The sequence below is a fragment of the Raphanus sativus genome, chromosome 1, assembly GCF_000801105.2.
Source record: "Raphanus sativus cultivar WK10039 chromosome 1, ASM80110v3, whole genome shotgun sequence".
In the NCBI taxonomy this organism is placed as follows: Eukaryota; Viridiplantae; Streptophyta; class Magnoliopsida; order Brassicales; family Brassicaceae; genus Raphanus; species Raphanus sativus.
The window spans coordinates 8179378-8207363 of NC_079511.1; the positions used below are offsets into that span (position 1 = coordinate 8179378).

The following is a 27986-nucleotide window of genomic DNA, read 5'->3' on the forward strand; positions in this document are numbered from 1 at the left end:
TACTAAAGGAGCTCGAGCACGTGAGTATATTTTCTTTCATGTAAGTTATAGCATAAGTTGCTTTGTTGTTTTTATAGTACAGTTTCCATTGGATGAATCTGTAGCAAAGCGTTGCTGCTGTTTTTGAGTGCCTTTTATACCGATTTTTCATAAGATTAATGCATTATTTTTGTTTTCTTTCAGAGATGCTAAGGTACACATCCAAGTTAATATATGCAGAAGCAAAATCAATGGGAAGAAAACAGAGCAACCTCTGTTATACAATTGTTTGTATCAAGAGCCAAAAACGTGTCACTTGTAAATTGTAGTAGTCGAAGTTAGTGCCTTTCATGTTTAATGTGTATATAAGAAACATATCACTTGCATTGTATATAAACATCTTTCAATTACTTAAAGGAGACTCGTTACAGACGGCAACAGTATGACAAAATTGGAATAAGCAAAGCTAACTGAGGGTGATTAGAATGGGGGATGTTGGTTGGCTCTTTGAAAGAAAACATGAAATATCATTGAAAAAGACATTGTTGACTCATGTAAACGTTGTGTGGTGCTTTGTTCAAATCTAATCTATTAATTTAGGGTCCTATTTGAATTCTACCATGACATACTTTTAACTTGGACCCATTGAAAATGTTGTGACTTATCTATTAATTAGCCTTCCTGTTATTTCTATATATCTTATTAACTAACATTCCTATTATTTTGATAAATTAGTTTTTATTAAATATACACTTTATCTCAATCCATTATTTAGTTAATCTATTTAAACCAAGTAAATAAATATTGTTTGACAATTCAATAGATACGAGCACTGAAGTTTGTATTCGGTAGACCGAAACATATGATTTTTATTGTGTTCCTTTAACTAACATTATGTGAATCAGAAAAACATGTTTTATTATAGAATGATTCCCATATACATCATGCTAACTTTTTACTTGAAATTCTACCATATTGTATATGGTATAGTGTATATACGTTTCATTGTATATAAAATGAAACTTTAAGATATATGATTCAAAGAACTCATATATGTTCATAACCAACGTGAAAACGTACTAATTAAGATAAAGGGACATGAATCCATGTTTACTATTCAAAGTTAGGTTTACATGATTATTTGAAATTACTTTATACAATATATATATATATATATATATATATATTTTCATCTAAAATTATTTTAGGGTTTGAAATCACATATCAAAATCTAGGTACATAGGAATACAAAATTAGCAGATATTTTATGATTTAGTATATAACTTTGAGAATGCCAATTTCTAAACATATTTAAAATATTAAGGCATTCAGAATCACAAAAAAAAAACCAGAAAATGTAACAAAAATATAGCAACCTAAATCATAAACAAAAACGGAAATTTTTATATCTCTATTTAGACTCACGCTCTTAATTGAATTTGAAGTTTTATCGGGTTCCTATCATTGTTATTTGAAACAAATCAAAAATCAAAATAATTCAATCCAAACCAAACTCAAATTCATAAATAACCGAACGGTTTACTATATATTTAAACCAAAAATTAAAAACCCATATCTCAACCAAAACCAAACTGAAAATCAGAAAATACAATCTGAAGCAAACCGAAACCAAACACACATGTCTTATTAATAAACAAATATACATGTTAATAAATTTGATATTAAAAAATAAAAATCCGCGCTTTTTCAAAGCGCGGATAAAACCGCGGGTATTATCCTAGTGTAATGTTATGTTTAAACTACCACGGAATATAGATGAGAATGGGGGTAAATAAAAGTTACTGCGCTTTGACAAAGGGATGTAAAAAGACGGTAAAAGTGGAAATTTTGTAAATCATCTTTTCCGAAACATGAATAAAGTTTTTACACGAAAACAGCAGAGGAGAGCTGCTATGTAAACTGATCTGCACATCTATTCCTCTCTCTCTCTCTGAGTAAAAACATAAAAGCGAACAGAGACTACTCAACAAAACCCCGTAGTCCTTACCCAGCGCATCAGAGATTTCTTCTAACGCGAAAAGGTCTCGCCTTTTGAGGGGGGCAAAGATGAATTCGATTTTCTCACGTAGAGTCGTCGTCGACTCATCCTCGCGTCTCACCAAACTGCTCGCGAACCCACCGAATCATCACTCCTCCTTCACTTCCATCTATCGACCGAGCCAGACCCGCCATTTTCGGACCCACTACCTTCCTTCGACCCCGTCTCCTCCTCCTCCTCCCGCGAGCCGCTGCTTCGACCCTTCTCTCCTATGGCGATCGGAGAAGATTCGTGGGTTTTTCGCGAGCGCTCTAACGAACAAATCCGTGAAACTGGGGAATCTCGTGGAATCAAAAGTTGGGTTCTTCCGTTCTCAGTTTCCCAGAAAGGGTTTCGAGTTCGGAGGCTATTCTGGGTTTCAGAGACGTGGATGGTATTGTCCTACAATCTTTGTTGAGATTTGTGTCATGAGAATGAACTATAAAGTTTCCATCTTTGTGTGTTGTTGCTTACCTTTTGACAGGAAGAATTGGCTTCAAGGACTATCATCTAATGACGTTGTCCTTGGATTACTACTAGCTAACGCTGGTGTCTTTATCATGTGGCGTGTTTTCGACCAACGTTTCATGATGAATAACTTCATGGTCAGATCTCCAAAAGCTTACAAATTTTACAGACATTTTAGCTACTATGCTTGTTTCGATTCCTGTTATGAAGAATTATTGGATTTAGGTGTAATGCTGGTGATATCTTAGTTGATAGTAACTGAAAGAGGCTAAGAATTTTGATTGATCATTTGAGCAGATATCGTTGGACAATTTCACCAGTGGACGTCTACACACTCTGATAACTTCAGCATTCAGTCATATTGATATTGGGCATATCGTCTCAAACATGATTGGTCTCTACTTCTTTGGAACCAGTGTAAACACTTCCTTTTCTCCTTTTATTTTATTTTGCATGGGACATATAATTCTTTTAAGTAGTTAAAAACATTATTGGACTCAAAAATGTGTCTCTTGCTAGATCGCAAGAAACTTTGGCCCTCAGTTCCTTCTGAAGCTTTACTTTGCTGGAGCGCTTGGTGGCTCTGTGTTCTACTTGATTCACCATGCTTATCTTGCTGCCTCATCTCCCAAGGTATTGAGAAACCTGAGTAACAAGATTAAATAGTTTCCTTTTGATAATTATAATGCTGAGTGGAAAAGGCTTTTACCTTTTTTTTTTCTATTGAACGACTAATCATATGCGGTGGACAGGGCCATGGAGCTTTCGTGAGGGATCCATCCAGAACCCCGGGACTGGTATGTTTAAAACTGACTGGTGTTCTATCAGAGAGCATGCAGTGAAATTCAATATTTGATTTGTTCATCAGACCTTTATTGATTCTAGTTCAACATGAGATAGACATATCTATAAAAATCAATTGTTTTGCAAGTGAGGATTATTGTAAAGAAAATCTTTTTTTTTCTGTTTGATAAAAAGGGTGCGAGTGGAGCTGTGAATGCCATCATGCTGCTCGATATCTTCCTGCACCCAAGAGCTACTCTTTACCTTGAATTTTTCATTCCGGTTCCCGCAATGCTGCTTGTAAGTTTATAATCTCTGTGGCTTATTTTCATGGCAGCTCAAAGCTTCTCTTCTCAAATCAACTAAAAACTCCACTCTTTTTATCTTTCAGGGAATCTTCCTCATTGGTAAAGACATTTTAAGGATAACAGAGGTAATAACTGATTTGTATGAGAATCTACTATGACATTGCAAAAAGTTCAAGACTTGTTGGGAATAATAGCCTGATGATGATTCCTAAACAAACAACAACACAAAATTTGGTGATTGCAGAGGGACAGTAACATCTCAGGTTCTGCTCATTTGGGAGGGGCTGCAGTTGCAGCCATTGCTTGGGCTGGGATTAGGAGAGGTCGCTTCCGTTTCTGAACCTTTTGACCTAATCAATGCTTGGCTCTGGTCATCTTAGAGAGAGAGAGAAAAAAACTATCTTCAAATGATTTAGGAACTTTGAGACCATATTGTGGCTCACAAGATTATTAGATTCTACCATATCTGTTCTTCCAAATATTAATCTTGTCTGTGTTTGTTGCTGCTGAACCTAACCTATAGACTGATCAGATCCACTTTGGAAATCAACTCTGAATTATATTAGTTTGTTAAGTTTTTTCTTCTTCTTCTGACATCAAAACTGAAAAACATAAGTTTATTGAACAAGTCTAATCAAATTATTGAATTGTTTTCTGATAAAAAAATAATATGCTCATACTCATATGATTACCAAATCAATATCCAGGATTAGAGAAGGTAGAATTAAACATTATCTTCAAACATAAACTACTTTATTAAAATTGAGTGACTAAAAAATTACCATATAAAATCACAATAAGATGACATGTTTGATTATATGCATTCATCAATCAAATATATGACATTTTAGAAAATATTAAAAATTCATAAAGATATTAATAACAAATCAATTTTGACTACAATTTAAACTATATTTTTAGTTATGACAAAATCTATTGAGAAAAATAATTATAATAAACTTATTAAAAATCTCGAATTTTTTAAATAAAATTTTGCATTAATTAATCTTGTAATTAGTAATACAGTATTATTATAAGTTTAATGTTAACTGAAATTTTAGTATTAAAAAAAATTATATTCTGTTTTACCAATTTTATATCATAGTTTACATCATATTAAAAAAGAAATACTGTATGGATTTAATATAACAAAATTATACTAAATTCATAAATTAACTTTTATTTAAAAAAGTGTTTTCATTTAAATAAATAAAACATCATTCAATTTTAAGCTAACTTCATAAACTATTTTTTTATACAAAAAGTAAAATTGTTTATATGTTTTAAACTTTTATAGCTACAAATATATACTATCATTTTATTTTGTTTATTTTAAACTACATAATGACCATAATTAATAAAGTAAATTATGTATAAAAATATTATATATTAAGAATATCTAAGAGAAACTTAAACTATTAGACTATAAGATTATAAACATGTCACAAATCTGATCAAACTATGGAATGAATAGTGAATAATTATGGAATTGTTTCCTGATCATAAAATAAATATGTTCATACTCATATAAATACCAAATAAATATTCAGGATTAAAAAAAAGAGTATAGGTAAACATTATCTTCAAGTATATTTAGGTTTTAATTTCAAACTTGATTCCAATCACAGAAATTTATTTTCAAGTAAAATTAAAAGAAGATCCTTGTAACGTACATCCTTAAGCCTCGGGGGCCCATTTCACTATTTTAGGAGACTCCAACGCACCAATATTGTGTCGACATGTCATAAGGATTTGCCACGTATACGAAAAGTCAAGAAGCTTGCGCTTCGTCACTAATCAGCAAGCGCTTAAAGTTTCATCCTTTTTGTTTTCTCTTCCAACGAAAAAAAAAAAAAGACCTAAAACAAAAAGAAAGGAAGCTCCTTTGTCAATCTGCTGTAATCAGAGTCTCCAGAAGATATAATTTGGATTTCAGATTTATCTTCTTCCTTTTCGTTTTTTCCCGCACTTTCTCTCACACCCAAACGGAAGGAGAAAAAATGAGGTGGGAAAGGGTCCGACAACAACAGCAACAAGTGGGTCTGGGTGAGTCGTGTTACGGGCCCGGGAAGAGGTGGGGACACACTTGTAACGCCATTAAAGGAGGCAGCTTTCTCTACGTGTTTGGTGGCTATGGCAAAGATAATTGCCAAACCAATCAAGTCCATGTCTTCGACGCTGGTTTGTCCTCTTCCCTCCTCCACATTCATCTCCGTCTTAAAATTGTCGGATTTCATGTTGATTACGGTGTCTGAAACTTTGTTTTTTTTGCTCTTGTTTGCATCTTCGTCAATCATTTAGGGATTGATTTGCAGTTTCGAGAGTTTTTTATTCATCCTGCATGTTGCGCAACATATTATATTGAAAGCTTTTGTATTCTCAATCCAGTATTTTTAATGATTTGGATTTGACCGTTTAGAGAGAGTGTTTATTGTCTTAATATGATTTTGAGTTGGTCTCTGTTGTGGTTTACTGTGGTGATCTTTGTTGCAGCAAAGCAGATATGGACTCAACCAATAATCAGTGGAACACCTCCTCCTCCTAGGGACAGTCACACCTGTACAACAGTAGGTGACAATCTTTTGGTGTTTGGTGGTACTGATGGAACTAAACCTCTCAATGATCTGTACATTCTAGACACTTGTAAGCTTTTAACTTGTTGTCTCTCAAGCTTCTACTTCCTCCCTCCTGTTTGAGAAGTAGTAGTCATATACTGAATTGGTTTGCTTGTTCCGGTTTTTTTGGTTATAGCTTCACATACTTGGAAGTGTCAGAGTGTTAGGGGAGAGGGACCTGAGGCAAGAGAAGGTCACAGCGCCACTCTTGTTGGTAGAAGGCTTTTTGTATTTGGTGGCTGTGGGAAATCTTCTGATATTAATGACGAAATCTATTATAATGACCTTTACGTGCTTAATACAGGTAATGTTCTTATTGCATAGCTTTCTGCAATTGGCATGTGAATCTTTTCCATGTCAATGCAAGTCAGTAAATAGGTTTTTACGCTTTGTGTAGAGACTTATGTGTGGAAACGTGCTGCTACGATTGGGAATCCTCCATCTGCGCGAGATAGCCACACTTGCTCATCGTGGAAGAACAAAATCGTTGTTATAGGTGGTGAAGATGGACATGACTATTATCTGTCTGATGTTCATATCCTTGATACAGGTGCAAAAGAATTTTCTCGAATGCATATTCGTTTAACCTTTCGAGTGTATGTTTTTTCTTTTATGTTATAAAAAAAATTTCATTTTGAACTTTCAGATACATTCGTATGGAAAGAGTTGAATACTTCAGGCCAGTTGTTGACACCTCGAGCTGGTCATGTGACTGTCTCACTTGGGAGAAACTTATATGTGTTTGGAGGGTTTACAGATGCTCAGAATCTTTACGATGATCTATATGTGCTTGATGTCGGTATGTAAACTGATAAATAATTATTCAAAACCAAAATTTGATACTTGTTATGGAGAGATTGCCTTTGGTCCTTTCTCTCTGTAAAAGCAAGGACGTAAGTGCGGAACTAAAGGTCTTCCAGGAAAAATGTCTTTCTAAAATATATCATTAGTCTTGTTGGTTTCTGTTTCTCTGAGATCTATATCATATTTTACATTTTTTTTGTTTCTTTGTTGTTCTTACCTGTAGAGACGTGTGTGTGGTCAAAGGTTCTCACCATGGGAGAAGGGCCATCTGCTAGGTTCTCTTCTGCAGGGGCTTGTTTAGATCCTCACAAAGCCGGATTTCTCGTCTTTGTTGGTGGCTGCAATAAAAGTCTCGAGGCACTGGATGACATGTTCTACTTACACACAGGTTTACACCAATCTCTCTAAAGGCTTGCTAATTGCCAAAACTCCATGCGTTTCCTTTTTAATCTTTTTTTTTTTAATTTTTTTTTTTTGGTTAACAGGACTTGGATATGATGCAAGGCTTGATCAGAGTGTAGGGAGCATGTCTCTAAAGAAGCAACTGAAGCTGAAATGCCAAGAACAAAGTCATGCAAGTTCCTTATACGATAATCAAGGTGTGTTTAAAGCAAACTAGTGAAGATTGGATTTAAAACTTTAGCAGTATATCAAAGGCCTTGTTTGTGATTGCTTTTGTTGTAGGAAGAGGGAATTTCGGTTTGAACACTGGCCAATTTGATCAGGGAAAGATGGTGTTTCAGGCCAGGGTAACCGAGACTTTCCCAGTTGGTTACAGTATAGAAACAATGATAAATGGAAAAGTGCTTCGTGGCGTTTTGTTTTCAACTAAGCAGAGCTCCGTTCTGCCCACTGATCAAAGCTTTAGTAGGCGAGTGCTTTTATATTAGTTTCTTACTATTGGTTGTATTGGTTTGTGAACAATTCTATTTATTTTTGTTGTTGTTGTACAGAAAGAGGCCAGCTATGTCGAATGGTGATCAGGCTAACACATCAAAGATACCAAGAACTTTGAGCATGGATCAAACTGGTGCTACTGAAGCCAAAGATCCTCCATCAAACGGCGTGGAGGGTGGTATTGGTCTCATCAATCCTCTGGATGTTAACATAAACACAACCGCCGTGGTGGCACCTCAGCTCGATATGGTGATTTTAATAATATACCTTTCTTTTAGTCATCTTTTCTCTCTCTCTTGAGGACTGATTATGCGTTTTACTTCACTGAAAATATGTGTGCAGGGCACTGTGAATGCAGCTCCAGCTTCAGTTGCTCAAACAGATGAAGCTTCTTTAGAATCTAGAAATGCCGTATCGATTGATGTTGAAGCTAGCAAGACCGGACCTGGAGAGTCATAGGTACAGAAAAAAACAAAGGTGGGCTTTATGTCCTTGTGATTGAACAACATCAGGTGAATCCATTGCATATAAAGCCTCATTTGTGTCTAACTCTGTTTCTTTGAACAATTACATTGCAGATGAGAGAGATTCAGCGCGTTACAGAGGAACAAGGACAGCTAGATCATTTCTTTTCTTATTCTGTACATTAGGCTGGAGATAGGATGGTTTTAATTTATAATCGAAGTTAGGTGTTCGGTGAGGATGAGGACAAGCTAACTAACTCTGAGTTGGTTCTTTTTGTTGTTGTCTTTCTTCTGCTGGACCTCTGCAAATGCTTTGTTTCACCTTCTTTTTGTTTTTGCTTAATTCAACTTGCAAGTAATGTAATGCTTCCTCTCACAGTTCCTGAATTTGTCTCTTTACTTCTTTTTCCAGTAAGTGCATTATGAATTTGAACAGAAGTCCCAAGGCCTAATCCGTAATTGTACAACTGAATCGCTCAGTAGTAAAATAAACGGGTCGTCGTTCATGGAATTTGGAGACATCCTCGTAAACCGAGCAATTTTATGGGTTGTGGATATCACAAAACTGACAACATGGGTGATGACATGAATGAGGAAGAAATAGAGTGAAGGGGAAAACTTTGCAATATCTTCGTCAAGTTCTGTCTCAATATATATAATGTGGCTCAAGGAATTGCCACAAGAAGCTCTGAGTTTGTTATGAAACCCTTGTCAAGTTTGAGATTTCCCATTGAACCAGCTCCATGGAAGCAAACTGACTGAAGCCGGTTTTCACTAAAGCAAGTCTGCAGGCATGTGAAAGCTCTGTCGCAGTCATTGGAAGGAAAGTTCAAAGATGTCGAGTTTAAGCATTCGGGAAAAGATCTCAGAGAGATATTACAGGCAATGCAATCAAAAAGTGTCTTTGATACTCGAAAGCAGCTGCAATACTAAAACTCAAGAGGCCTACAGAACCAGGTGAAAACACCTTCTATGAGAGGACCACTAGTGATTATGAAACCTACCAGATTGTTGAGAAATTTGGTATTCCTTCATACTCTCTGATTCCCGTTCACAGTCTTAATACGACCTGTAGAGAAACATCCTCCATATTCTATCTTTTCTTTCTGTGTCTTCTTTGTTTGGTGATTTAATGCATTAAAAGAAGTTTTGAGACATTACAGTTCTTCAAAACTCAGAGGAACAGTAAGTATAGAACAGGAACAAAATACAAGTTATGCTCTCATGAGCAGCTACAACAATACATGAGTTACAAGCCAAACAACATTTCACATCCTATAATAATATAAAAGAAAAAGAAAAGAGAAGAAACATTGACATGGTTTAGTACCTGAGAAAAGTCTAGGATGTCAAACTTTTCACTTTATGGATGAAAGCATCAACAACAAGAAACCATGTTCGACTCCACGAAGAATCAAAAGAGAGTGAAGCAAGCAGCCCTAGCAGTATTGTCACATAGGCTGCAAAAATGCTCCAGAAGAAAGATACAATGTCAATCACATCTTCTTCCTCTTCTCCAACATTCGCTGGGGTTTCTTCCAAAGTGTCATCATTACAACTTCTGTTGGTAGGTTGTCCACAGAGAAGAGGATTACCAAAATAGCTGGTTTCATCAAAGCTAAATTGCCCTTTCACTGGAATGATACCTGATAAGTTGTTGTAAGAAACATTAAACACAGCAAGACTGTTTAGCTCTTTAAGCTGACTAGGGATTTGGCCGTGTAAGATGTTGAAGGAAAGATCAAGGCTTTCTAAATCCTTCATTTTGGAGAAATTTTGTGGGATGACACCTGATAGATGATTGTGAGAAAGATTCAGTGCACGTAAATCAACAAGATCTCCAAGTTCTCCTGGGATATCACCACTTAGCTCATTCTCAGCTAGATCCAGTCCAAACATAAGTCCAAGAGTTACACCCATGTAGGTATCATATCTTCGCTTTGCTGCAAACTGAACTTCGATCACACTGTCTGCCATGTAGTCTACAGTAAAAGGATCTAGCATAAGCTTAGATCTATAATACCTGCCTAAATCTTCCGTGGTAAAGAAGTCCTCGTCCAGACCCATGCCACCAAAGATATCACTAGACACGAACATCATTCCAGCATCATAACCCTCTTGCCCATCGTGTTGTAGCGTAGGAAAACTAAATGATATATTGCTAAAACATGAGGGTATAGATCCATTCAGTTTGTTGTTAGAAAGATCCAAAAGTTGGATGTTGCTTAAGCCACACATCTGGTAAGGAATAGAGCCTATTAAGTTATTCCCCCGCAGAAGAAGAATATAGATCTTTTGGTTGCTGACGAACTTGGGGATACTCCCGGACAATCTGTTGTTTCTTAGATCAAGTATGGAGACATGATTTCCCAGTACTGTGTCTGGGATAGTCCCAGAGAAATTATTATCCTGCAGGAACAGCATTCTTGTATCAGAGTTGAAGCGGTAAGGTAGTTCACCAGATAATCTGTTTGCAGAGAGGTCCAACAATACAAGGTCGTATATGTCAGTTAAAACAGGTATTTGACCTTCTAGGTAATTGTTCGAGATCAAGAGCATAGACAAGTAAGATAAGTTGCCAATCCAGCTTGGGATAATATCTGTGAGATAATTGTTTGATATGTCAAGTGCATACATGCGGCTCGAGTTCAGCAAACCATCTCCAATCCTCCCTGAAAACTGGTTATTATCCAAAGACAATACCTCCAAGGAAGTCAAATTTGTTGGCTCTGGAAAAATGTTACCGCTAAGTTTGTTGTGAGAAAGCTTAAGAAACATTAGAGAATAACACCCCATTGTTAAACTCCTTGGTAGCTTTCCGTAGAGATCATTGTGAGAGACATCCAGAAAGTAGATCTTTTTCATGTTACCTAGAGAAGTTGGCAGATTCCCCTGTAAACTATTCTTTGACAGGTTAAGGTGCCGTAGATTAGGAAGTATCCACCCAATATCATTGGGAAAGAGTTGGCTTAACTCATTAGCTGAGACATCCAGAAAAAGGAGACTATGAGCAGATTTGGGTAGCTGAAAGTTCGTAAATGAGTTATTCTGTAGAAGCAAAACTTCGAGGTTTGTATTGTTCTCCATTAGCCAAGAAGGGAACAGTCCATGAAGTCTGTTGTCAGAGAGATCAACCAGACGTAACTCCTTCTGGTGTAGGAGAAGATGAGGAAGCTTTCCCAAGTTGCAAGACCTTAGTGCGATGACATGCAACTGAAATTCTAGCTTCCGAGTACTTTCTGGCTCTACTTGGAGTGAGTTGGATATTGAAGAAAGCTTGAGTACCTTAAGCTGTGAGAGGTTGGCAAGCGAACCCAATGAGAAGAAACCACCGAAGTCGTTATCAAACAGTGATAAATACTCAAGGGATTCAATGCTACCAATAGCACAAGGGACCTTCCCAGTCATTTGGTTTGATGAGAGATCAAGAACTCGGAGTGCAGTCAAGCTGGTTAAGCATAATGGAAACTCACCTATGAGTTGGTTATGGCTGAGGTCGAGCTCTTGCAGATTTTTCAACTCGCAAATCTCTAGAATAAGAAATTAAAATATGAACATTTGAATTTTCACCAGAACCATTCTTAATTGAACGTTTAAAGGGTTGACTAAACTTGCCTTGCAATTGCCCCCAGCCTGTAAATTCGTTACGACTTAGATCCAGAGCTTTCAACTTTCTCAGGTCAGCTAAACCTGCCACAAGACAAAGCCACACAAAGGAAAGGAAGATACTTACACGTGACCGACCAGGATGTTGTCAGTGACAAGTAAAATAGATACCAACCTTGTACAGGTGTGGAGTTGTCAAATCTGTTTCTACTCAAGTCCAGCAGCTCCAAGTTTGTCAGATATTTAAGTTCTGGAAAGAATCCAAAGAGAATGGTAAGAAAGAACTGAGAAAGACATGGTCTTCTGGATAAATTTACACATTGAAAAGCAGACCTTTAGCAGGAAAGGGACCATCCATGTTGTTACCACGAAGAAACAAAGTTGTAAGTGATTTTGCGGAGCTGAGAAAAGGTAATACCCTGTTATCAAATTGATTGAAAGAGAGAACCAGTATCTCTAGGTTTCTTAATCTCCTTAGACTTTGATAACCTGCACAAAAATAAAATCTTGTCACTGAACTTGAGAAGGTATGATCTGGGAAAAGTCTGGTATACCTTCCAGGAAGGAGGCATTGAATCCTCCGAACCAGCTCTTAGATAAGTTGAGAGTTTGAAGCTCTTCAAAGGGATACAGCAAGGAAAGATTTATTACAAGAGGCAAACCTATTAAACGAAGTTCATGGAGGGCAAGGCCAGTCACCCGTTTAGTTTTTCGATTACACTTAACTCTTTCCCACCTGCAACAATCACTCACTGTGTCATTACTCCAAGTATCAAAAGTGTCGTCTTCTTGGATCGCTGAGAGCAGCAAGTATGTCTTGAGCTCCAGCAAACCCTTCCTTTCTTTCTCAACACAGCTCTTGTATCTATGTATCTGCCCCATCACTATCATCACCCATATCAGAATATGAACTAGGAACAATCTCCTCTCCATTGAAATGATCCAATAACCAAAAAGTAAACAGAAATTTTGGGGACAAAGATTATGAAAAAAAAAAAACAAGTTGCAGAAAGAGATGTATATTTTACAAAGTCAAATTATTTCAGGTCAACACTCAAGAAGTATATGAATACGTGTGGCGTACAGCATTACCTAACTGAACCAAGCTTTGTGCAAACCTAACTCAGACAAAGTCAATGTACAGATAAAGAATGTTATAAATCTTCTGACAGAGAATGTGGCTACTAGGAGTCGCTTTCTGTTGATAAATTAATTTTGACCAATTTCAGTTTCTTTTAGATTATTTTCATTGCAATATTCAAGCTTTGTTTGATTTATAATGTGAAAACCACCCAACCTACAGTCAGAAGCTAGCACTTCTATCAAAGCTTTACGGTTAATTCAATAGTGAGCTCGATAAAAAAAAGCAAGATGAAGATGTAAACAATAAAACCTGTTGGTACTAGTGTAGTCTCAGATCAAATGCTCGTGTCTTCATCTCTCTCCCGCTAGCATCTTGATTAAAAACCATCTTTTTCGCCATCAACAAGCTCTGTTTCTTCTCTGTACATGAAACGGTGCGCATGAATCTATCTGGGGAATGGTAAGACTTTGATGATGTAATCCCAGGATTAGTGCTCGACTTAGAGAGGCTTCTCTTCAAGGATTTGGTAAGCCAGATCGTGCACGGTGAGATTAGCAAGAAAACTCAGGGAGATGAAGAACGGTTTCACCAACAAGTAGATGCGCATTTCTCTGTATTCTGAAGCCGCATATACATATAAATGATACAAGTCAAATGTCATGAAGCATCCTCCATATATAAATACTCGGATTATGCATTAAAACAAGTTTGAGACGTCACAGTTCTTCAAAAACAGAGAGGAACAGAAAATAAGTATGACATAGGAACATAACACAGGTTGTTCTCTCTCATGGGAAGCTACAATATATGAGTTACAAGCCAGGGTACATTTCACATTCCATCTTATTATAAAAGCAAAAAGGAGAGACATTTACAGAAGTTAGAACTTAGAACCTGACTGAAAGTCTATGATATCAGACTTTTCACTTTATTGATGAACCCATCAACAACAGAAAACCAAGTTCGGCTCCACGAAGAATCAAAAGAGAGTGAAGCAAGTATCCCTAGCAGTACTGTCACATAGGCTGCAAAAATGCTCCAGTAGAAAGATACCATGTCAATCACATCTTTGTCTTCTCCAACATTAGCAGGAGTTTCTTTCGAAGTGTCATTATCACAACTTCTGTTGGAGGGTTGTCCACAGAGAAGAGGATTACCAAAGTAGCTGGTTTCAACAAAGGTGCTAAATTGCCCTTTCACTGGAATGATACCTGATAAGTTGTTGTAAGAGACATTAAACACAGCAAGACTGTTTAGCAATGTAAGCTGGCTCGGGATTTGGCCGTGTAAGATGTTGAAGGAAAGATCAAGGCTCTCTAAATCCTTCATATTGGAGGAACTTTCTGGGATGATACCTGATATATGATTGTGAGAAAGATTCAGAGCTCGTATATTAACAAGATCTCCAAGCTCTACTGGGATCTCACCAGTTAGCTCATTCTCAGCGAGATCCAGTCCAGACATAAATCCAAGAGGTACACCCATGTAGAAATCATATCTTCGCTTTGCTGCAAACTGAATTTTGATCCTAGTGTCTGCTGTGTAGTCTACAATAAATGGATCTAGCACAAGCTTATTAGATCTATAATACATGCCTAAATCTTCCTCGGTAAAGAAGTCACCGTGCCAACCCATACCACCAAAGATATCAACAGACCAGAAGGTTAATATGCCATCATAATCACTCGCCTCATCTTCTTTCCACAAACCAAATGATATATTGCTAAAACATGAAGGTATGGATCCATTTAATCTGTTGTTAGAAAGATCCAAAAGTTGAATAGAGCTTAAGCCACACAGCTGGACAGGAATATGACCAGTTAGTTTATTCCCCCGCAGAAGAAGAATGTTGATGTTTTGGCTGTTGACGAACTCAGGGATATTACCAGACAATCTGTTGTTTCTTAGATCAAGTATTTTGACATGTTCTAGTAATGCTTCTGAGATAGACCCTGATAAATTATTATCTTGCAGGAACAATAGTTTCAAGTAAGAGTTGAGGCGTGGAGGTATGTGGCCATCCAATCTGTTTGCAGAGAGGTCCAACAGCAAGATGTCAGTCTGGTTAAACAAAGAAACAGGTAGTCGACCTTCTAAGAGATTGTTTGGAATCAGGAGCGCGCTCAGGGTAGAAAGGTTGCCAATCCAACTAGGAATAACACCTGTTATATAGTTATTCGACAAGTCAAGCACAGATATGGAGCTCAAGTTCAGCAAGCCATCTCCAAGCTTCCCCTCAAATTGGTTATTATCCAAAGTCAATACCCACAAGGAAGTCAAGTTTGTTGGCTCTGGAAAAATGTGGCCGCTAAATTTGTTGTCTGAAAGCTTAAGGAATCTCAATGAATAACAACCCATTGTTAAACTCCTTGGAAGATTCCCGTAGAAACCATTGTGAGATAGATCCAAGTAATACATCTTCTCCATGTTACCTAGAGAGTATGGCAATTTTCCTTGAAAGTTGTTGTCTGATAGGTTCATATGCCGTACATTAGAAAGTATCCACCCAATGTCTTCAGGAAAAGGTTGGCTGAACTCATTAGCTGAGGCATCCAGAAGAAGCAGCTTATGAGCAGATTTAGGTAGCTGGAAGTTCGTAAACGAGTTATTCTGTAGAATCAGAACTTCAAGATTTGTATTGTTCTCCATCAGCCAAGAAGGGAATACTCCATGAACTCTGTTGTTGGAGAGGTCAACCAGACGTAACTCTTTCTGATGTAGGAGAAAATGAGGAAGCTTTTCCAAGTTGCAAGACCTTAGTGCAATAACATATAGCTGAAATTCTAGCTTCCATGAACCTTCTGACTCTACTTGGAATGACTTGGATTTGGAATAAAGATTTAGTACCCTAAGCTTTGATAGGTTAGAAAGCCAACACAAAGAGAAGAAGCCATGGAATTCGTTATCGAAAAGCGATAAGTACTCGAGCGATTCAAGGCTACTGATGGCAGATGGTACTTCCCCAGTCATCTGGTTTGATGAGAGATCAAGAACTCGAAGTCTAGTCAAGGTGGTTAAGCATACAGGAAGCTCACCTGTGAGTTTGTTTCGGCTGAGGTCGAGCTCTTCCAGATTCTTTAACTCGCAAATCCCTATATTATCAACTTCATATATAACATTTTGAATTCTCCAGACCATTTTTCAATTGGAGTTCAAAGGGTTTGGCTAAACTTGCCTTGAAATTCCGAGCCAGAAAATTCATTACCACTTAGATCCAGAAATTTCAACTTTTTCAGGTCAGCTAACTCTGCCATAAGAGAAAACCAGACAAATTTAAGGAAGAGACTTACACATGACCAGGATAAACCCATAGACGGGCAAAAACAAGTAATGTAGATGCTACCTTGTGATGGTATGGAGCCGTTAAATCTGTTTCTACTCAGGTCCAGAACTTCCAAGTTTGTCAGATCTTTAAGTTCTGGAAAAGATCCACAAGAGAACAACAAGAAGGAAAATAAACATGGTCTGCTGTATAAATTTAAACCTTGTCAGAAGCTGGAAATCAAAACCTTTTATAGGAAAAGGACCATCCATGTCGTTACTCCGAAGAAACAAAGTTGTAAGTGATGTTGCAGAGGTGAGATACGGTAAGATACTGTTGTTAAATTTGTTTAAAGAGAGAACCAGAACCTCTAGTTTTCTTAATCTCCTTAAACTTTTATAACCTGCAAAAAAAAAAAAAATTCGTCAGCAAAAGTATGCATCATCATATACTTGGAACATTATGACCATGTTGTTGGTATACCTTCCAAATCATCGAACAAGGCACTGAAACCACCGTAAGTGTTCCCAGATAAGTTCAGACTTCGGAGCTCTTCGAAGGGATACAGCAAGGAAAGATTTAGGAGAGAGAAAGACAGTTGGTTGAGAGCTAGCTCGGTCACCCGCTTGGTTGCACGATTACACTTAACTCTCTCCCACCTGCAACAGTCGCTCACTGTGTTATTACTCCAAGTACCAAAATTTTCATCAAAGCCGATGTTGTCCACTGAGAGCAGCAGGTATGTCTTGAGCTCCAACAAACCCTTCCTTTCCTTCTCAATACAGCTTTGGTGTTCACGTATCTGCCCAAAGAATATCATCACCCATATCAGGCTTTGGATCAAGAATAACTTTCTCTCCATTGAATTTTTGATCCGATAATGAAAGAAAACTGATATGGTACGAGGTATGTCAGAGAAGCATATATCTGTATGACAAGAATTAAAAAAAAAGTTGCAAGGATGTATGTTTTACCAAATGAAGAAGACAACATATAATTGGTGACGTGGTCAGCATCGTTTACTTGGACCAAGCATTTTTTTTTGTGCACCTCTTGGACCAAGACTTATGCACAGCTAACTTAGAGAAAACAAATATATCAGCAAAGCCTGTTTCTTCATCAAGGAGAATAAATGAAGAACGGTGAGATTAGCAAGAAAACGCAGGGAAATGAAGAACGGTTTTTGCCAACGCATTTCTCTGTATTCTGAAGCCAGATATACATATAAATAATATAAGTCAAAAGTCATGAAGCATCCACCATATATAAATACTCGGATTATGCATTAAAACAAGTTTGAGACGTCACAGTTCTTCAAAAACAGAGAGGAACAGACAATAAGTATGACATAGGAACATAACACAGGTTGTTCTCTCTCATGGGAAGCTACAATATATGAGTTACAAGCCAGGGTACATTTCACATTCCATCTTATTATAAAAGCAAAAAGGAGAGATATTTACAGAAGTTAGAACTTAGAACCTGACTGAAAGTCTATGATATCAGACTTTTCACTTTATGGATGAAAGCATCAACAACAGGAAACCAAGTTCGGCTCCACGAAGAATCAAAAGAGAGGGAAGCAAGTATCCCTAGCAGTACTGTCACATAGGCTGCAAAAATGCTCCAGTAGAAAGATACAATGTCAATCACATCTTCTTCCTCTTCTCCAACATCAGCAGGAGTTTCTTTCAAAGTGCCGTTATCACAACTTCTGTTGGAGGGTTGTCCACAGAGAAGAGGATTACCAATGTAGCTGGTTTCATCAAAGGTGCTAAATTGCCCTTTCAGTGGAATGATACCTGTTAAGTTGTTGTAAGAGACATTAAACACAGCAAGACTGCTAAGCTTTGTAAGCTGACTAGGGATTTGGCCGTGTAAGATGTTGAAGGAAAGATCAAGGCTTTCTAAATCCTTCATTTTTGAGAAATTTTGTGGGATGACACCTGATAAATGATTGTGAGAAAGATTCAGTGCTCTTATATCAACAAGATCTCCAAGTTCTCCAGGGATCTCACCACTTAGCTCATTTTCAGAGAGATCCAGTCCAAACATATATCCAAGAGTTCTACCCATGTAGAAATCATATCTTCTCTTTGCTGCAAACTGAATTTTGATCACAGTGTCTGCCATGTAGTCTACAGTAAAAGGATCTAGCATAAGCTTAGATCTATAATACCTGCCTAAATCTTCCGGGGACCCGAAATGTAATGTATGACCATAATCATATGCCTCATGCGACAAACCAAAAGATATATTGCTAAAACATGAAGGTATGGATCCATTTAACCTGTTGTTAGAAAGATCCAAAAGTTGAATGGTGCTTAAGCCACACAGCTGGACAGGAATATGGCCTGTTAGTTTATTCCCCCGCAGAAGAAGAATGCTGATGTTTTGGCTGTTGACGAACTCAGGGATATTACCAGACAATCTGTTGTTTCTTAGATCAAGAATGATGGCATGTTCTAGTAATACTTCTGGGATAGACCCTGATAAATTATTATCTTGCAGGAACAAGAATCTCAAGTAAGTGTTGAGGCGTGAAGGTATGTCACTATCCAATCTGTTTGCAGAGAGGTCCAACACCGAGATGCGATTGTCATACAAAGAGACAGGTATTCGACCTTCTAAAAGATTGTTTGAAATCAGGAGCATGTACAGGTCTGAAAGGTTGCCAATCCAACTAGGAATAACACCAGTGAGATAGTTATTCGACAAGTCGAGCACAAACATGGAACTTGAGTTCAGCAAGCCATCTCCAATCTTCCCCTCAAATTGGTTATTATCCAAAGTCAACACTAACAAGGAAGTCAAGTTTGCTGGCTCCGGAAAAATGTGGCCGCTAAGTTTGTTGTCTGAAAGCTTAAGGAACAGCAATGAATAACAACCCACTGTTAAACTCCTTGGTAGCTTCCCGTAGAAACCATTGTGAGATAGATCCAAATAGTACATCTTTTTCATGTTTCCTAGAGAATATGGCAATTTTCCTTGAAAGTTGTTCTCTGATAGGTTCATATGCTGTACATTAGGAAGTATCCACCCAATGTTTTCAGGAAAAGGTTGGCTGAAATCATTAGCTGAGACATCCAGAAAAAGCAGATTATGAGCAGATTTAGGTAGCTGGAAGTTCGTAAATGAGTTATTCTGTAGACTCAGAACTTCAAGATTTGTATTGTTCTCCATCAGCCAAGAAGGGAATACTCCATGAAGTCTGTTGTTGGAGAGGTCAACCAGACGTAACTCTTTCTGATGTAGGAGAAAATGAGGAAGCTTCCCCAAGTTACAAGACCGTAGTGCAATAACATATAGCTGAAATTCTAGATTCCATGAACCTTCTGACTCTACTTGGAGGGATTCGGATTTGGAACAGAGATTTAGTACCCTAAGCTTCGAAAGGTTAGAAAGCCAACCCAAAGAGAATAAGCCATGGAATTCGTTATCAAACAATGACAAGTACTCAAGTGATTCAAGGCTACTGATGGCAGATGGCACTTCCCCGGTCATCTGGTTTGATGAGAGATCAAGAACTCGAAGTCAAGTCAAGCTGGTTAAGCATATTGGAAACTCACCCATGAGTTTGTTTCCGCTTAGGTCGAGCTCTTGCAGATTCTTTAACTCGCAGATCCCTGTATTATAAAACTCATAGATTATTATTTTAAATTCACCAGACCATTCTTAACTGGAGTTCAAAGGGCTTGGCTAAACTTGCCTTGAAATTCCGAGCCAGAAAATTCATTACCACTTAGATCCAGAACTTTTAACTTTTTCAGGTCAGCTAACTCTGCCACAATAGAAAACCAGACAAAGGAGAGACTTACACATGACCAGGATAATTTCATAGATGGGAAAAAACAAGTAATGTAGTAGATGCTACCTTGTGCTGGTATGGAGCCGTTAAATAAGTTACTACTCAGGTCCAGAAGTTCCAAGTTTGTCAGATCTTTAAGTTCTGGAAAAGATTCCCAAGAGAAGAAAATAAAACATGTATGTTGTGTAAATTTAAACCTTGTCAGAAACTGAAAAATCAAACCTTTCATAGGAAAAGGACCATCCATGTAGTTACCCCGAAGAAACAAAGTTGTAAGTGATGTTGCAAAGGTGAGATAGGGTAAAATACTGTTGTTAAACATGTTTAAAGAGAGAACCAGAACCTCTAGTTTTCTTAATCTCTTTAAACTTTTAAAACCTGCAAAACAAAAATTTCGTCAGCAAGAGTATGGCATCATCATCATACTTGGAACAGTATGACCAAGTTGTTGAATCTGAAGAAGAAAAAAAAGCTTGGTATACCTTCCAAATCATCGAACAAGGCGCTGAAACCATTGTACATGAACCCAGATAAGTTGAGACTTTGGAGCTCTTGGAAGGGATACAGCAAGGAAAGATTCAGAGGAGGAGAATCTATAAAATAAAGTTCATGGAGGGAAAGGCCAATCACCCGACTAGTTGTGGGATTACACTTAACTCTCTCCCACCTGCAGCAATCGCTCCTCCCTGTGTCATTAGTCCAAGTAACAAAAGGATCGTCAACGATTGTGTTCACTGAGAGCAGCAGGTAGGTCTTGAGCTCCAGCAAACCCTTCCTTTCCTTGTCAATACAGCTCTGGTGTTCATGTATCTGCCCCAACAATATCATCACCCATATCAGGCTTTGAATCAAGAATAAATTTCTCTCCATTGAATTTTTTTGATCCGATAAAATGAAAGAAGACGGAAGGTATGTCAGAAAAGGCATATCTCTGTCTGTATGAGAAAGGAAAAGACAAGTTGCAGAATGTAATATTATATACCAAGTCATACTCCTTGTTGTAGACAAACATATGATTGGTGGCGTGGTCAGCATCATCTACTTTGACCAAGCAGCTAACTTAGAGAAAAACAAATATATCAAGCAAAGACTGTTTCTTCATCATAACTAGGGAGTGAATAATTCAGAGAAGACATATCCTTTCAAGGTTTAGGTCCTTAATTAGCAGCAACTTTGATAAATTCAATAGCAAGTTCTATAAAAAAAAAAGCAAACTGAACAACCGAACCTGTTGGTGTTGTTTCGTCTAAGTTCAAGAGTATCTTTCATCTCTCTCGCATTTTGATTACTACTCTGAATCGTAGTAAAATCTGTGCGCATGTATTGATATGATCAGAACCAAAAGCAATACGAATTATTCCGCCAATTGGTTTCCTTCCACTTTGCCTTCCTGTGAATCTGATCTTCTGGTTCATGTGTAAACATTTTAGGGACGAGAAGAAGGGAATGAAAAGAGAGTTGGTTTTGGGTTTTAGGGGTTTAACAAAAAAAAAAAAAAAACCTTTTGAGGGGAAACAAAGTCATCGCCGATCAGCTGAATCAACGGTCAAGATCAAGTTCCACACAAATCAACGGACTAGATCGTCCCGTGCTGAAATCGGAATCTTAACATAAAAAGGCAGGGTTTTTCATTTCCAGCGATATATTTGATATACGCTTCTCCAGATTTTCATCATCCACATAAGAGACCCAAAAGGTGTGCAATTTTACTTTGCTTTCAAGGTTTGAATTTTGTCTGTTTAATCCGGTTACCATCTTATTTACTGAAACTGAACATCCTCCCCTGATCCTAGCTAAGATTTTATTTTATATAAGATCGGACATGTGTTTTGCCTGTGTTTCGTTTCTCTGTTCTGAGTGATGTAATAACATGTACTCATCAGGAATGTGGTTAATGATTTAAAGTTGTAAGCTTTGACTTGATTCTTATAATAGACTTAATGTATCTATCTTTCATGAGTTTTTTTTCACCTTGTTATCACCAATCTATCTACATTCTTGTGTTTGTTCTCTTTTTTTGTCTGCTGCTTACAGATTGGAAGAAGATGCATTACATGGATTTGTTTAGTAAAGCTGGAAACATATTTAGGCAGCCTAGAGCTCTGCAGGCCGCCAACGCTATGTTACAGGGCAATCTTTCTTTGACTCCTTCCAAACTCTTTGTTGGAGGTTAAGTGACTCAGATAACTGAGACAAGAGTCTTCTCTTTTATGTTTTTGATTGTCTTGAGAATCTCATTCTCTGCCTCTTGTTGTCAGGTCTCTCACCAACTACTGATGTTGATATCTTGAAAGATGTTTTTGGCAGATTTGGCAAAATCGTTGATGGTAGCTCCTGAATCATTTTCCCCATTGGTTTGTCTTTTCATTTTTGCTGACTAATATTTATATATACTTTTGTTCATCGTAGTGGTGGTGATTTCGGACCGTGAAACTGGTGTATCGAAGGGATTTGGTTTCGTAACATATGATTCCATTGATGCTGCTAATAAGGCAATGCAACAGATGAATGATCAGGTGTTAATGTTATGCCACTCATGAGTCTAGTTTCTTTCTCGCTTTGCTTTCTTTCATTACTCTTTTAAGATCTTCTGATGCTACGACATAAGTTTCAGTATAATAGTTAGTGTATTATCTCATCTAGCTTTTATTGTTAGTCATGTATCTCCTCTTTGTTGATAAGATCTAAATGCGTGGTGAACCATTTGTTATATTGTATCTGCTTACTCTCATTTTCCTTTAACGAAAAGATTGAAGTATTGGTACTGCATTGGTGCTTCAGACCTCTGTTCTTTCTTTGTTTGGTTTTGTCTATCCGCCCCTTATGGAGTTTTCCTGCTTAAACAGGAACTTGATGGTCGAATAATTGGAGTGAACCCAGCTGACTCAGGAGGCGGTGGAGGTGGTTTAGCAAGACGGGGAGGTCGTGGTGGATTTGGACGTGGTGGGTTCGGTCGTGGCGGATTTGGACGTGGTGGCTATAACTTTGTTCGTTAACTTGACATTCAGAATGTCTATCACCGAGTTATTTGATTAGTCTGCTGTTTGATTTTCTCTTCACAAAGACCAAAACTTTTGTTATACAGTTCAGTGAAGCTTGAACAAACAGATCAAGTTGGCAGAAACATTTATTGATTCAATGGATGTTTCACACATTCAAGGAAAAAAAAGTACAAATTTTGAGATATGAATAATTAGTTAGTCTCAATGAGACTAATCATCATATAGAGGCACTGAGTCCAATGAGTTTATGAGAGGTTCAAACTTGAAGATAAGCCAGTCTGCTTGCGCTGCAACAGCTTCACGAAGCTGAACTCCAGCGTAGCATATGAACAAATCTGCGCCACCAGGTTTACGTGCCTGCAAAGTGAATTAGTTTAGTTCTGAGTTCTCTTAAATTCTCAATTAATAAAAAACTAAGCTTACTTCGAGATCAGTAGCACCATCTCCAATCATGGCCATAGTCTTGTAGAGACGACCCTGAAAAGAACCAAGTCTCATCGGTACAGAGTGTTGTATTCAACAAGGGATATGGAGCTTGCTAAGTAAGAGAAGTTTGATGAACCTTTCTTATTTGTTGCACTGCTTTGGCTTTGCCTCCACTTCTTGATGTAGGTTCGTTCTCATCAAATCCCACAAACTCGCCAGAATTTCCAAATAGAATATTGTTGGCGAAGATATTCTCTCGAGGAATGCCAAGAATCGACGCTACAGGCTTAGAGTAAAAAGAGAGTAATTCAAAACCTAGCACCACTATGAACTGATGCAAAGAACATGAAGAAACAAGTGAAATGAATGGAGAGAGGGGAGAGAAAGTACATTGATCATTTGTCGAAAACCTCCAGATATCAAATAGACATCAATTTTATTGGCTCTGAGCTTCTTGACTAACTCTTCAATGCCAGGGGACAGTCTACAGAAAGCAAGGAGACAAAATACAGTTAATACATGCAGAAGCAACATGGACCTGGCCTGCTGTTCCACATATCTTGTGCGAGAATCAAGCAAGCTAAAATGTCAACCACTAAAAAATCAAAGTATCAACATATGCAAGGTGAACAAAATGAGTACCTCGGGGGTCTCTTTGCGAGATATTCCTCAACTTTGGAAAGAGAAGGCTTGAACAAAGAGAGTCTTGCGGCTAGAGCTTCTTCAAATGGAACAGATCCACCCATTGCTCTAAGAAACCAATACTCAGTTATGATAAGCTCAAAAAGCCTACGAAATATCACCAGATAGATCTAGCATATCTATATCTATATGTGTATTGAGATGGATTAAAAACCTGGCAGTCCATTCAGCAACAGCCTTTCCAGCTCCACAAAACTCAGCAAGTTCATCAATACCTTCATCCACACAAACCGTGCTATCCACATCGAAGCACACAGCTTCAACATCTCTCCAAAGTTCGAGTATTTCTATAAACAACCAGCAGTAGAAACTCAGCTGCTCAACATACAAAATCTATAAACAATTTTAAATCTAAAAAACTTAAATATTCAAATAACTCTATTTCATCATACCTCCTAATAACTCCCCTAAAACCCAAACACAACATTGAGATTCTAATAATCTAATGTAATAAAGAGTAAATTACCTTTAGAAGGAGCAACGTTTCCTTCGTGCCCCAAAGCCGACAACTCCTGTGGCTGCAAAGAAGCAGACACTGGACGGAGGAGCAAATTGGGATGGTTCATGATGGAGACACGCCCACTTGTACAAGGATACCTTTTAAACTCAAGGCAAGAGAAATCAGCAGAAAGTGATGATGAGAGCTTTCTACAGGTAACCTGAAGTGGCACAACTCTGGAAGTAGTTAATGCTTCCATCAAACTCGGAGCTGCCAAACCATAAAGAAAACAACAAGTCACTCCTGACACTTAATTCCGACCCTCCTCACTTCATATAACAAGAGCGACCAGACACAAAAAAAAAAGAGAATCTTTTTGAATCTTTTTTTTTATAGAACAGATTTTGAGACATGAAAAAAAGACAATTTTTTGAATCTTAAGACATGAAAAAAGCAAACTAACTTCACAAAATGAGCATAGAACATCACCCTCTAACTCATGTACACCGAACTCGTATAGATTCTCATCAGAAAAGGTCGAGACTTTTGAACAGCTAGAACGTAAAATGAAAACGTGTTTCGATACAAAATGACTGTAGATCGGAATCCACGTGAATCTATCGAATTGCTAATCAAAAAAGAAACGAAAGCAGAGAGAATTTAACGATGTAAGATTGGGATCATAGATCCGCATCCTCCGGGAAGAAGTAGAGAATGAAAGTTACCAAACCGGCGGTCGTCTTCGGCTGCTGGTTGGTCGTAGGATCGGAATAATAATCAAATGCCACTGAGAAAGAGTGTTGTTGAGTTGGTGGAAGTATCAACCGACAAAATGACTATTTTACCCTTTATTAATTTACGATTAAACATTTAAATGACACTTTTATCCTCTGTGTTATAAAAAAATCTTTTTTTTTTTTAACTTTCGTCAGTCAACCGGCGGCGAATGCGAGGCTCGTTGTTTCTAAAAACACAAATCGAGAAAGTTTTCGAGAAGCTCAAACAGTCAGATCTTTGTCTATCTCTCTGCAACAGCGCAATGGCGATGCGTCACCACGAAAAACTACGTAATATTTACCTTTTTCCGGCAAAGTATATAAGTACGTAGTTTTTTTTTAACAGCTCCGGTGAAAGACAACCTTAAATATTGCCGTCTTTTTTTTGGTCTAACGAATCAAATCTTAAATATTGCCGTCTTCTTAATTTAAAAATTAAAAAAATCTACATTTTTGATTCAGAGAGCCAGGTGGATAACAGCTAGGAAAACAAAACACGTGCAACTAAATGTCTCTCCCATCACTACAGTGAGAGAGAGACCCACACTCGCATGATCTACCTTCCATCTTAATTAGTTGTTGTTGTTTACTAGCTCAACCGAGTAGGAGCGCCTAGGAGGTGAATATGAAGAAGACTAAGATTACTACGGATACAAAGAACGTGGTTCTTGGGTTTTGGAGTTTGAATCCAGAGGATGGATCTGTGTAATCTGGGATTCCAGACGGGATTCCCAAACCTCCTCCTCCTGTTGATGATGATGTGTAGGGTCTTGTATTAGTTGTCGTAGGGACTCTTGTCGAAGGTGTTGTCGTCACTGGTGTCGTTGTCCCACTACCACTGCCATCATCAAAATATGGACACAACAACAATAAACACACGATCTCAAATTAAAATTGTAAAGGAGAGAAATAAATGGTCCAAGAAAGAAAGAATGGTGTGTATACCTTGCACTTGCAGGAAAAGGACAAGATGTGTAGCCTATTATCATATAACACCACAAGAGACAACAATTACTAATAAAATATATCTCTTCTTAATTCTGTTTTAGAGAATCTTGAGGTGTTATAATATATTAAGATAAAACTATAATATTTAGGTTTGTATCTCAACATCACACACATTGAAACATGTGAAGTTTAGATTTGATATTATACTATCCTCTCTGATTTACTTTTTAACTTGATTCCATTTTTTCAACTCAGAATTAAATACTCTGCTTAACTACTTGTATTACCAACTTTGAAAGATGGTCTCAACAAACTGTTATGGACTTAATCTAATGAATGAATGAAGTGGTTGGTGGGAGAGAGACTCACTAGGATCAGAGGCTGAGACGGTGGCTGTGCCGGCGAAGTCACAAGTTCCCTGAGACTGACCTTTCTTTTGAAAGAAGCTGTTGACAGCGTAGGAGCAGTGGGACTTGACAGTGTTTGGGTTAAAGCAAGGTCCTTTCTGGTGAATGGGTCCACAATCGGCTCCTGCACCACATGCGTAGTCCAATGTTTTCTGCAGCATTGCTTCGCTTAATCCTTCTCTGCATACACACCATGTCCCACCTACACAAACACCACACATATTTCTTCAGCTCTTATTCACCGACTGTGTAAATTGCAAACTAATTGCGTGACTAAAGAGAGAGGCAACAAGGCTGTTCACATAATTATCGGACTCTCATTCACTGACAATGTGTAAAATGAAACCTAAATGTGTAATTCAAGAAGGATGGTACTCCACAAATAAAAAGGCAACACCTTTTTATGAATAAGTTATGAGCAAAGGAAGAAAGGGTTCTTCTTTTTAGAAAATTTAATTAAAATTATGAACAGCTGAGAAATTTTGAGACCTTGCTCTGTACTAAAACAGAGTTAATTAAAGGGAACATTTGAGAAATAAAAGGTTTTAAAAAAGGAAGAAAAAAAAAACAAATATTTCTCCCAGCAAAAGAAGAGGATCTATCATCCATGGGAGAAAGAGAGAAGATTTATTTTTATTTGCAGGAGTTGGAACAGAGAAGATTTGTCTTACTTGAGTGACCAACCATAGCCAACAAAATCACAGCAATAACAACAACAACCGCCATGGAGTTGCACCAGAACTAACCACAGGATTTGGATGCAGATTTCTACTCTGAGAAATAGAGACTGGAGAAGGATTTGAAGCTAACAAGAGCTGTGAGCTAAAGGAGAGAGAAAGAGAGACACTGCACTGAAGAGAGTGAAAAAGAGAGACTTTTTGCTTAGATCCTGCAGAACAATGATGTCCTTTAGTTATTACACTCACACACACTTTCTCTCTCTACTCCCAAGTATAGTATATACACATATCACTAGGAAAATATGGGAAATGAATACGATTAACTATAGAAAAATGTATATTTTATTTTTGAAATAGCCTTTACAGTTCCATACCTCAAAAAAAAAGAACTTTTCTTTGAAGACAATTTGCATCTACAGAAAAGATATGTAATTAATGTTTTTCACTGATGTATATATGTCAACTAAAATTTATGATGATGTCAACTACC

At 37.5% G+C, this 27986-nt stretch overlaps 6 protein-coding genes and 1 pseudogene across 14 annotated transcripts; 3 read left to right on the plus strand and 4 right to left on the minus strand.

The window, feature by feature from the left end:
• The first annotated feature begins 1867 nt into the window (after positions 1 to 1867).
• Positions 1868 to 4156, plus strand: LOC108859875 (RHOMBOID-like protein 12, mitochondrial). The gene is made up of 8 exons (XM_018633812.2): positions 1868 to 2411; positions 2502 to 2622; positions 2783 to 2902; positions 3005 to 3118; positions 3238 to 3282; positions 3464 to 3568; positions 3660 to 3701; positions 3821 to 4156. The coding sequence occupies exons 1-8, from the start codon at positions 2047 to 2049 to the stop codon at positions 3914 to 3916; spliced, it is 1008 nt and encodes a 335-aa protein (XP_018489314.2). The 5' UTR covers positions 1868 to 2046; the 3' UTR covers positions 3917 to 4156.
• Positions 4157 to 5415: 1259 nt separating this feature from the next.
• LOC108822852 (tip elongation aberrant protein 1) lies at positions 5416 to 8761 on the plus strand. 2 transcript variants are annotated; one of them, XM_018596153.2, is made up of 11 exons: positions 5416 to 5757; positions 6070 to 6219; positions 6328 to 6495; positions 6589 to 6741; positions 6838 to 6990; positions 7219 to 7383; positions 7481 to 7594; positions 7680 to 7866; positions 7949 to 8141; positions 8235 to 8351; positions 8471 to 8761. In XM_018596153.2, the coding sequence occupies exons 1-10, from the start codon at positions 5577 to 5579 to the stop codon at positions 8349 to 8351; spliced, it is 1581 nt and encodes a 526-aa protein (XP_018451655.1). In that variant the 5' UTR covers positions 5416 to 5576; the 3' UTR covers positions 8471 to 8761. The 2 variants fall into 2 exon arrangements, with proteins under 2 accessions (XP_018451655.1, XP_018451578.1); XM_018596076.2 differs by having other exon boundaries at positions 5417 to 5757; positions 8235 to 8369.
• Positions 8762 to 8887: 126 nt separating this feature from the next.
• LOC108831372 (receptor-like protein 15) lies at positions 8888 to 13496 on the minus strand. Of its 2 annotated transcripts, XM_018605754.2 has the most exons (6): positions 13356 to 13496; positions 12517 to 12846; positions 12296 to 12451; positions 12138 to 12212; positions 11972 to 12046; positions 8888 to 11886 (listed from the first exon to the last, which is right to left on the minus strand). In XM_018605754.2, exons 2-6 carry the CDS (start codon positions 12842 to 12844, stop codon positions 9698 to 9700), a joined length of 2823 nt encoding a protein of 940 aa, XP_018461256.1. In that variant the 5' UTR covers positions 12845 to 12846; positions 13356 to 13496; the 3' UTR covers positions 8888 to 9697. The 2 variants fall into 2 exon arrangements, with proteins under 2 accessions (XP_018461256.1, XP_018460684.1); XM_018605182.2 differs by lacking the exon at positions 13356 to 13496 and having other exon boundaries at positions 12517 to 12912.
• A 437-nt stretch (positions 13497 to 13933) lies between these two features.
• LOC108833436 (receptor-like protein 15) lies at positions 13934 to 17428 on the minus strand. Of its 3 annotated transcripts, none has more exons than XM_018607685.2 (6): positions 17283 to 17428; positions 16792 to 17110; positions 16556 to 16711; positions 16390 to 16464; positions 16222 to 16293; positions 13934 to 16138 (listed from the first exon to the last, which is right to left on the minus strand). In XM_018607685.2, the coding sequence occupies exons 1-6, from the start codon at positions 17322 to 17324 to the stop codon at positions 13953 to 13955; spliced, it is 2850 nt and encodes a 949-aa protein (XP_018463187.1). In that variant the 5' UTR covers positions 17325 to 17428; the 3' UTR covers positions 13934 to 13952. The 3 variants fall into 3 exon arrangements, with proteins under 3 accessions (XP_018463187.1, XP_056865065.1, XP_018462639.1); XM_057009085.1 differs by lacking the exon at positions 17283 to 17428 and having other exon boundaries at positions 13934 to 14257; positions 14402 to 16138; positions 16792 to 17170; XM_018607137.2 differs by lacking the exon at positions 17283 to 17428 and having other exon boundaries at positions 16792 to 17170.
• A 208-nt stretch (positions 17429 to 17636) lies between these two features.
• On the minus strand, positions 17637 to 21579 carry LOC108830520 (receptor-like protein 15; annotated as a pseudogene).
• Positions 21580 to 21617: 38 nt separating this feature from the next.
• Positions 21618 to 23270, plus strand: LOC108812261 (glycine-rich RNA-binding protein 6, mitochondrial-like). Of its 2 annotated transcripts, none has more exons than XM_018584479.2 (5): positions 21618 to 21838; positions 22151 to 22285; positions 22375 to 22443; positions 22526 to 22632; positions 22963 to 23270. In XM_018584479.2, exons 2-5 carry the CDS (start codon positions 22162 to 22164, stop codon positions 23110 to 23112), a joined length of 450 nt encoding a protein of 149 aa, XP_018439981.1. In that variant the 5' UTR covers positions 21618 to 21838; positions 22151 to 22161; the 3' UTR covers positions 23113 to 23270. The 2 variants fall into 2 exon arrangements, with proteins under 2 accessions (XP_018439981.1, XP_018439972.1); XM_018584470.2 differs by having other exon boundaries at positions 21620 to 21812.
• Positions 23228 to 27762, minus strand: LOC108812237 (phosphoserine phosphatase, chloroplastic). Of its 4 annotated transcripts, XM_057009095.1 has the most exons (9): positions 27488 to 27753; positions 26779 to 27018; positions 24713 to 24955; positions 24401 to 24533; positions 24187 to 24294; positions 23935 to 24028; positions 23681 to 23830; positions 23542 to 23595; positions 23228 to 23475 (listed from the first exon to the last, which is right to left on the minus strand). In XM_057009095.1, the coding sequence occupies exons 1-9, from the start codon at positions 27540 to 27542 to the stop codon at positions 23329 to 23331; spliced, it is 1224 nt and encodes a 407-aa protein (XP_056865075.1). In that variant the 5' UTR covers positions 27543 to 27753; the 3' UTR covers positions 23228 to 23328. The 4 variants fall into 4 exon arrangements, with proteins under 4 accessions (XP_056865075.1, XP_018439945.2, XP_018439952.2 ...); XM_018584443.2 differs by lacking the exons at positions 26779 to 27018; positions 27488 to 27753 and adding an exon at positions 25411 to 25553; XM_018584450.2 differs by lacking the exons at positions 26779 to 27018; positions 27488 to 27753 and adding an exon at positions 25175 to 25350.
• Between the last annotated feature and the right edge of the window lie 224 nt (positions 27763 to 27986).

Excerpts from the sequence above, each read along its gene's own strand:
- LOC108859875 (XM_018633812.2), top strand. The coding sequence starts at position 2,047 with ATGAATTCGATTTTCTCACGTAGAGTCGTCGTCGACTCATCCTCGCGT. Across the intron at positions 2,903-3,004 it reads TCTACTTCTTTGGAACCAGT|ATCGCAAGAAACTTTGGCCC; the intron begins GTAAACACTTCC and ends GTCTCTTGCTAG. Across the intron at positions 3,569-3,659 it reads CGGTTCCCGCAATGCTGCTT|GGAATCTTCCTCATTGGTAA; the intron begins GTAAGTTTATAA and ends TTTATCTTTCAG.
- LOC108822852 (XM_018596153.2), top strand. The coding sequence starts at position 5,577 with ATGAGGTGGGAAAGGGTCCGACAACAACAGCAACAAGTGGGTCTGGGT. Across the intron at positions 6,742-6,837 it reads TGTTCATATCCTTGATACAG|ATACATTCGTATGGAAAGAG; the intron begins GTGCAAAAGAAT and ends TTGAACTTTCAG. Across the intron at positions 7,595-7,679 it reads TTCCTTATACGATAATCAAG|GAAGAGGGAATTTCGGTTTG; the intron begins GTGTGTTTAAAG and ends CTTTTGTTGTAG.
- LOC108831372 (XM_018605182.2), bottom strand. The coding sequence starts at position 12,895 with ATGGAGAGGAGATTGTTCCTAGTTCATATTCTGATATGGGTGATGATA. Across the intron at positions 12,213-12,295 it reads TGGTCCCTTTCCTGCTAAAG|AACTTAAATATCTGACAAAC; the intron begins GTCTGCTTTTCA and ends GATTCTTTCCAG. Across the intron at positions 11,887-11,971 it reads AGGCTGGGGGCAATTGCAAG|AGATTTGCGAGTTGAAAAAT; the intron begins GCAAGTTTAGTC and ends TTCTTATTCTAG.
- LOC108833436 (XM_018607137.2), bottom strand. The coding sequence starts at position 17,170 with ATGGAGAGAAAGTTATTCTTGATCCAAAGCCTGATATGGGTGATGATA. Across the intron at positions 16,712-16,791 it reads CTTGTTCGATGATTTGGAAG|GTTATAAAAGTTTAAGGAGA; the intron begins GTATACCAACAA and ends TTTTTTTTGCAG. Across the intron at positions 16,139-16,221 it reads TTCTGGCTCGGAATTTCAAG|GGATTTGCGAGTTAAAGAAT; the intron begins GCAAGTTTAGCC and ends TTGATAATATAG.
- LOC108812261 (XM_018584479.2), top strand. The coding sequence starts at position 22,162 with ATGCATTACATGGATTTGTTTAGTAAAGCTGGAAACATATTTAGGCAG. Across the intron at positions 22,286-22,374 it reads TTCCAAACTCTTTGTTGGAG|GTCTCTCACCAACTACTGAT; the intron begins GTTAAGTGACTC and ends TCTTGTTGTCAG. Across the intron at positions 22,444-22,525 it reads ATTTGGCAAAATCGTTGATG|TGGTGGTGATTTCGGACCGT; the intron begins GTAGCTCCTGAA and ends TGTTCATCGTAG.
- LOC108812237 (XM_057009095.1), bottom strand. The coding sequence starts at position 27,542 with ATGGCGGTTGTTGTTGTTATTGCTGTGATTTTGTTGGCTATGGTTGGT. Across the intron at positions 24,029-24,186 it reads CTCGCAAAGAGACCCCCGAG|ACTGTCCCCTGGCATTGAAG; the intron begins GTACTCATTTTG and ends TGCTTTCTGTAG. Across the intron at positions 23,596-23,680 it reads CAGTGCAACAAATAAGAAAG|GGTCGTCTCTACAAGACTAT; the intron begins GTTCATCAAACT and ends GGTTCTTTTCAG.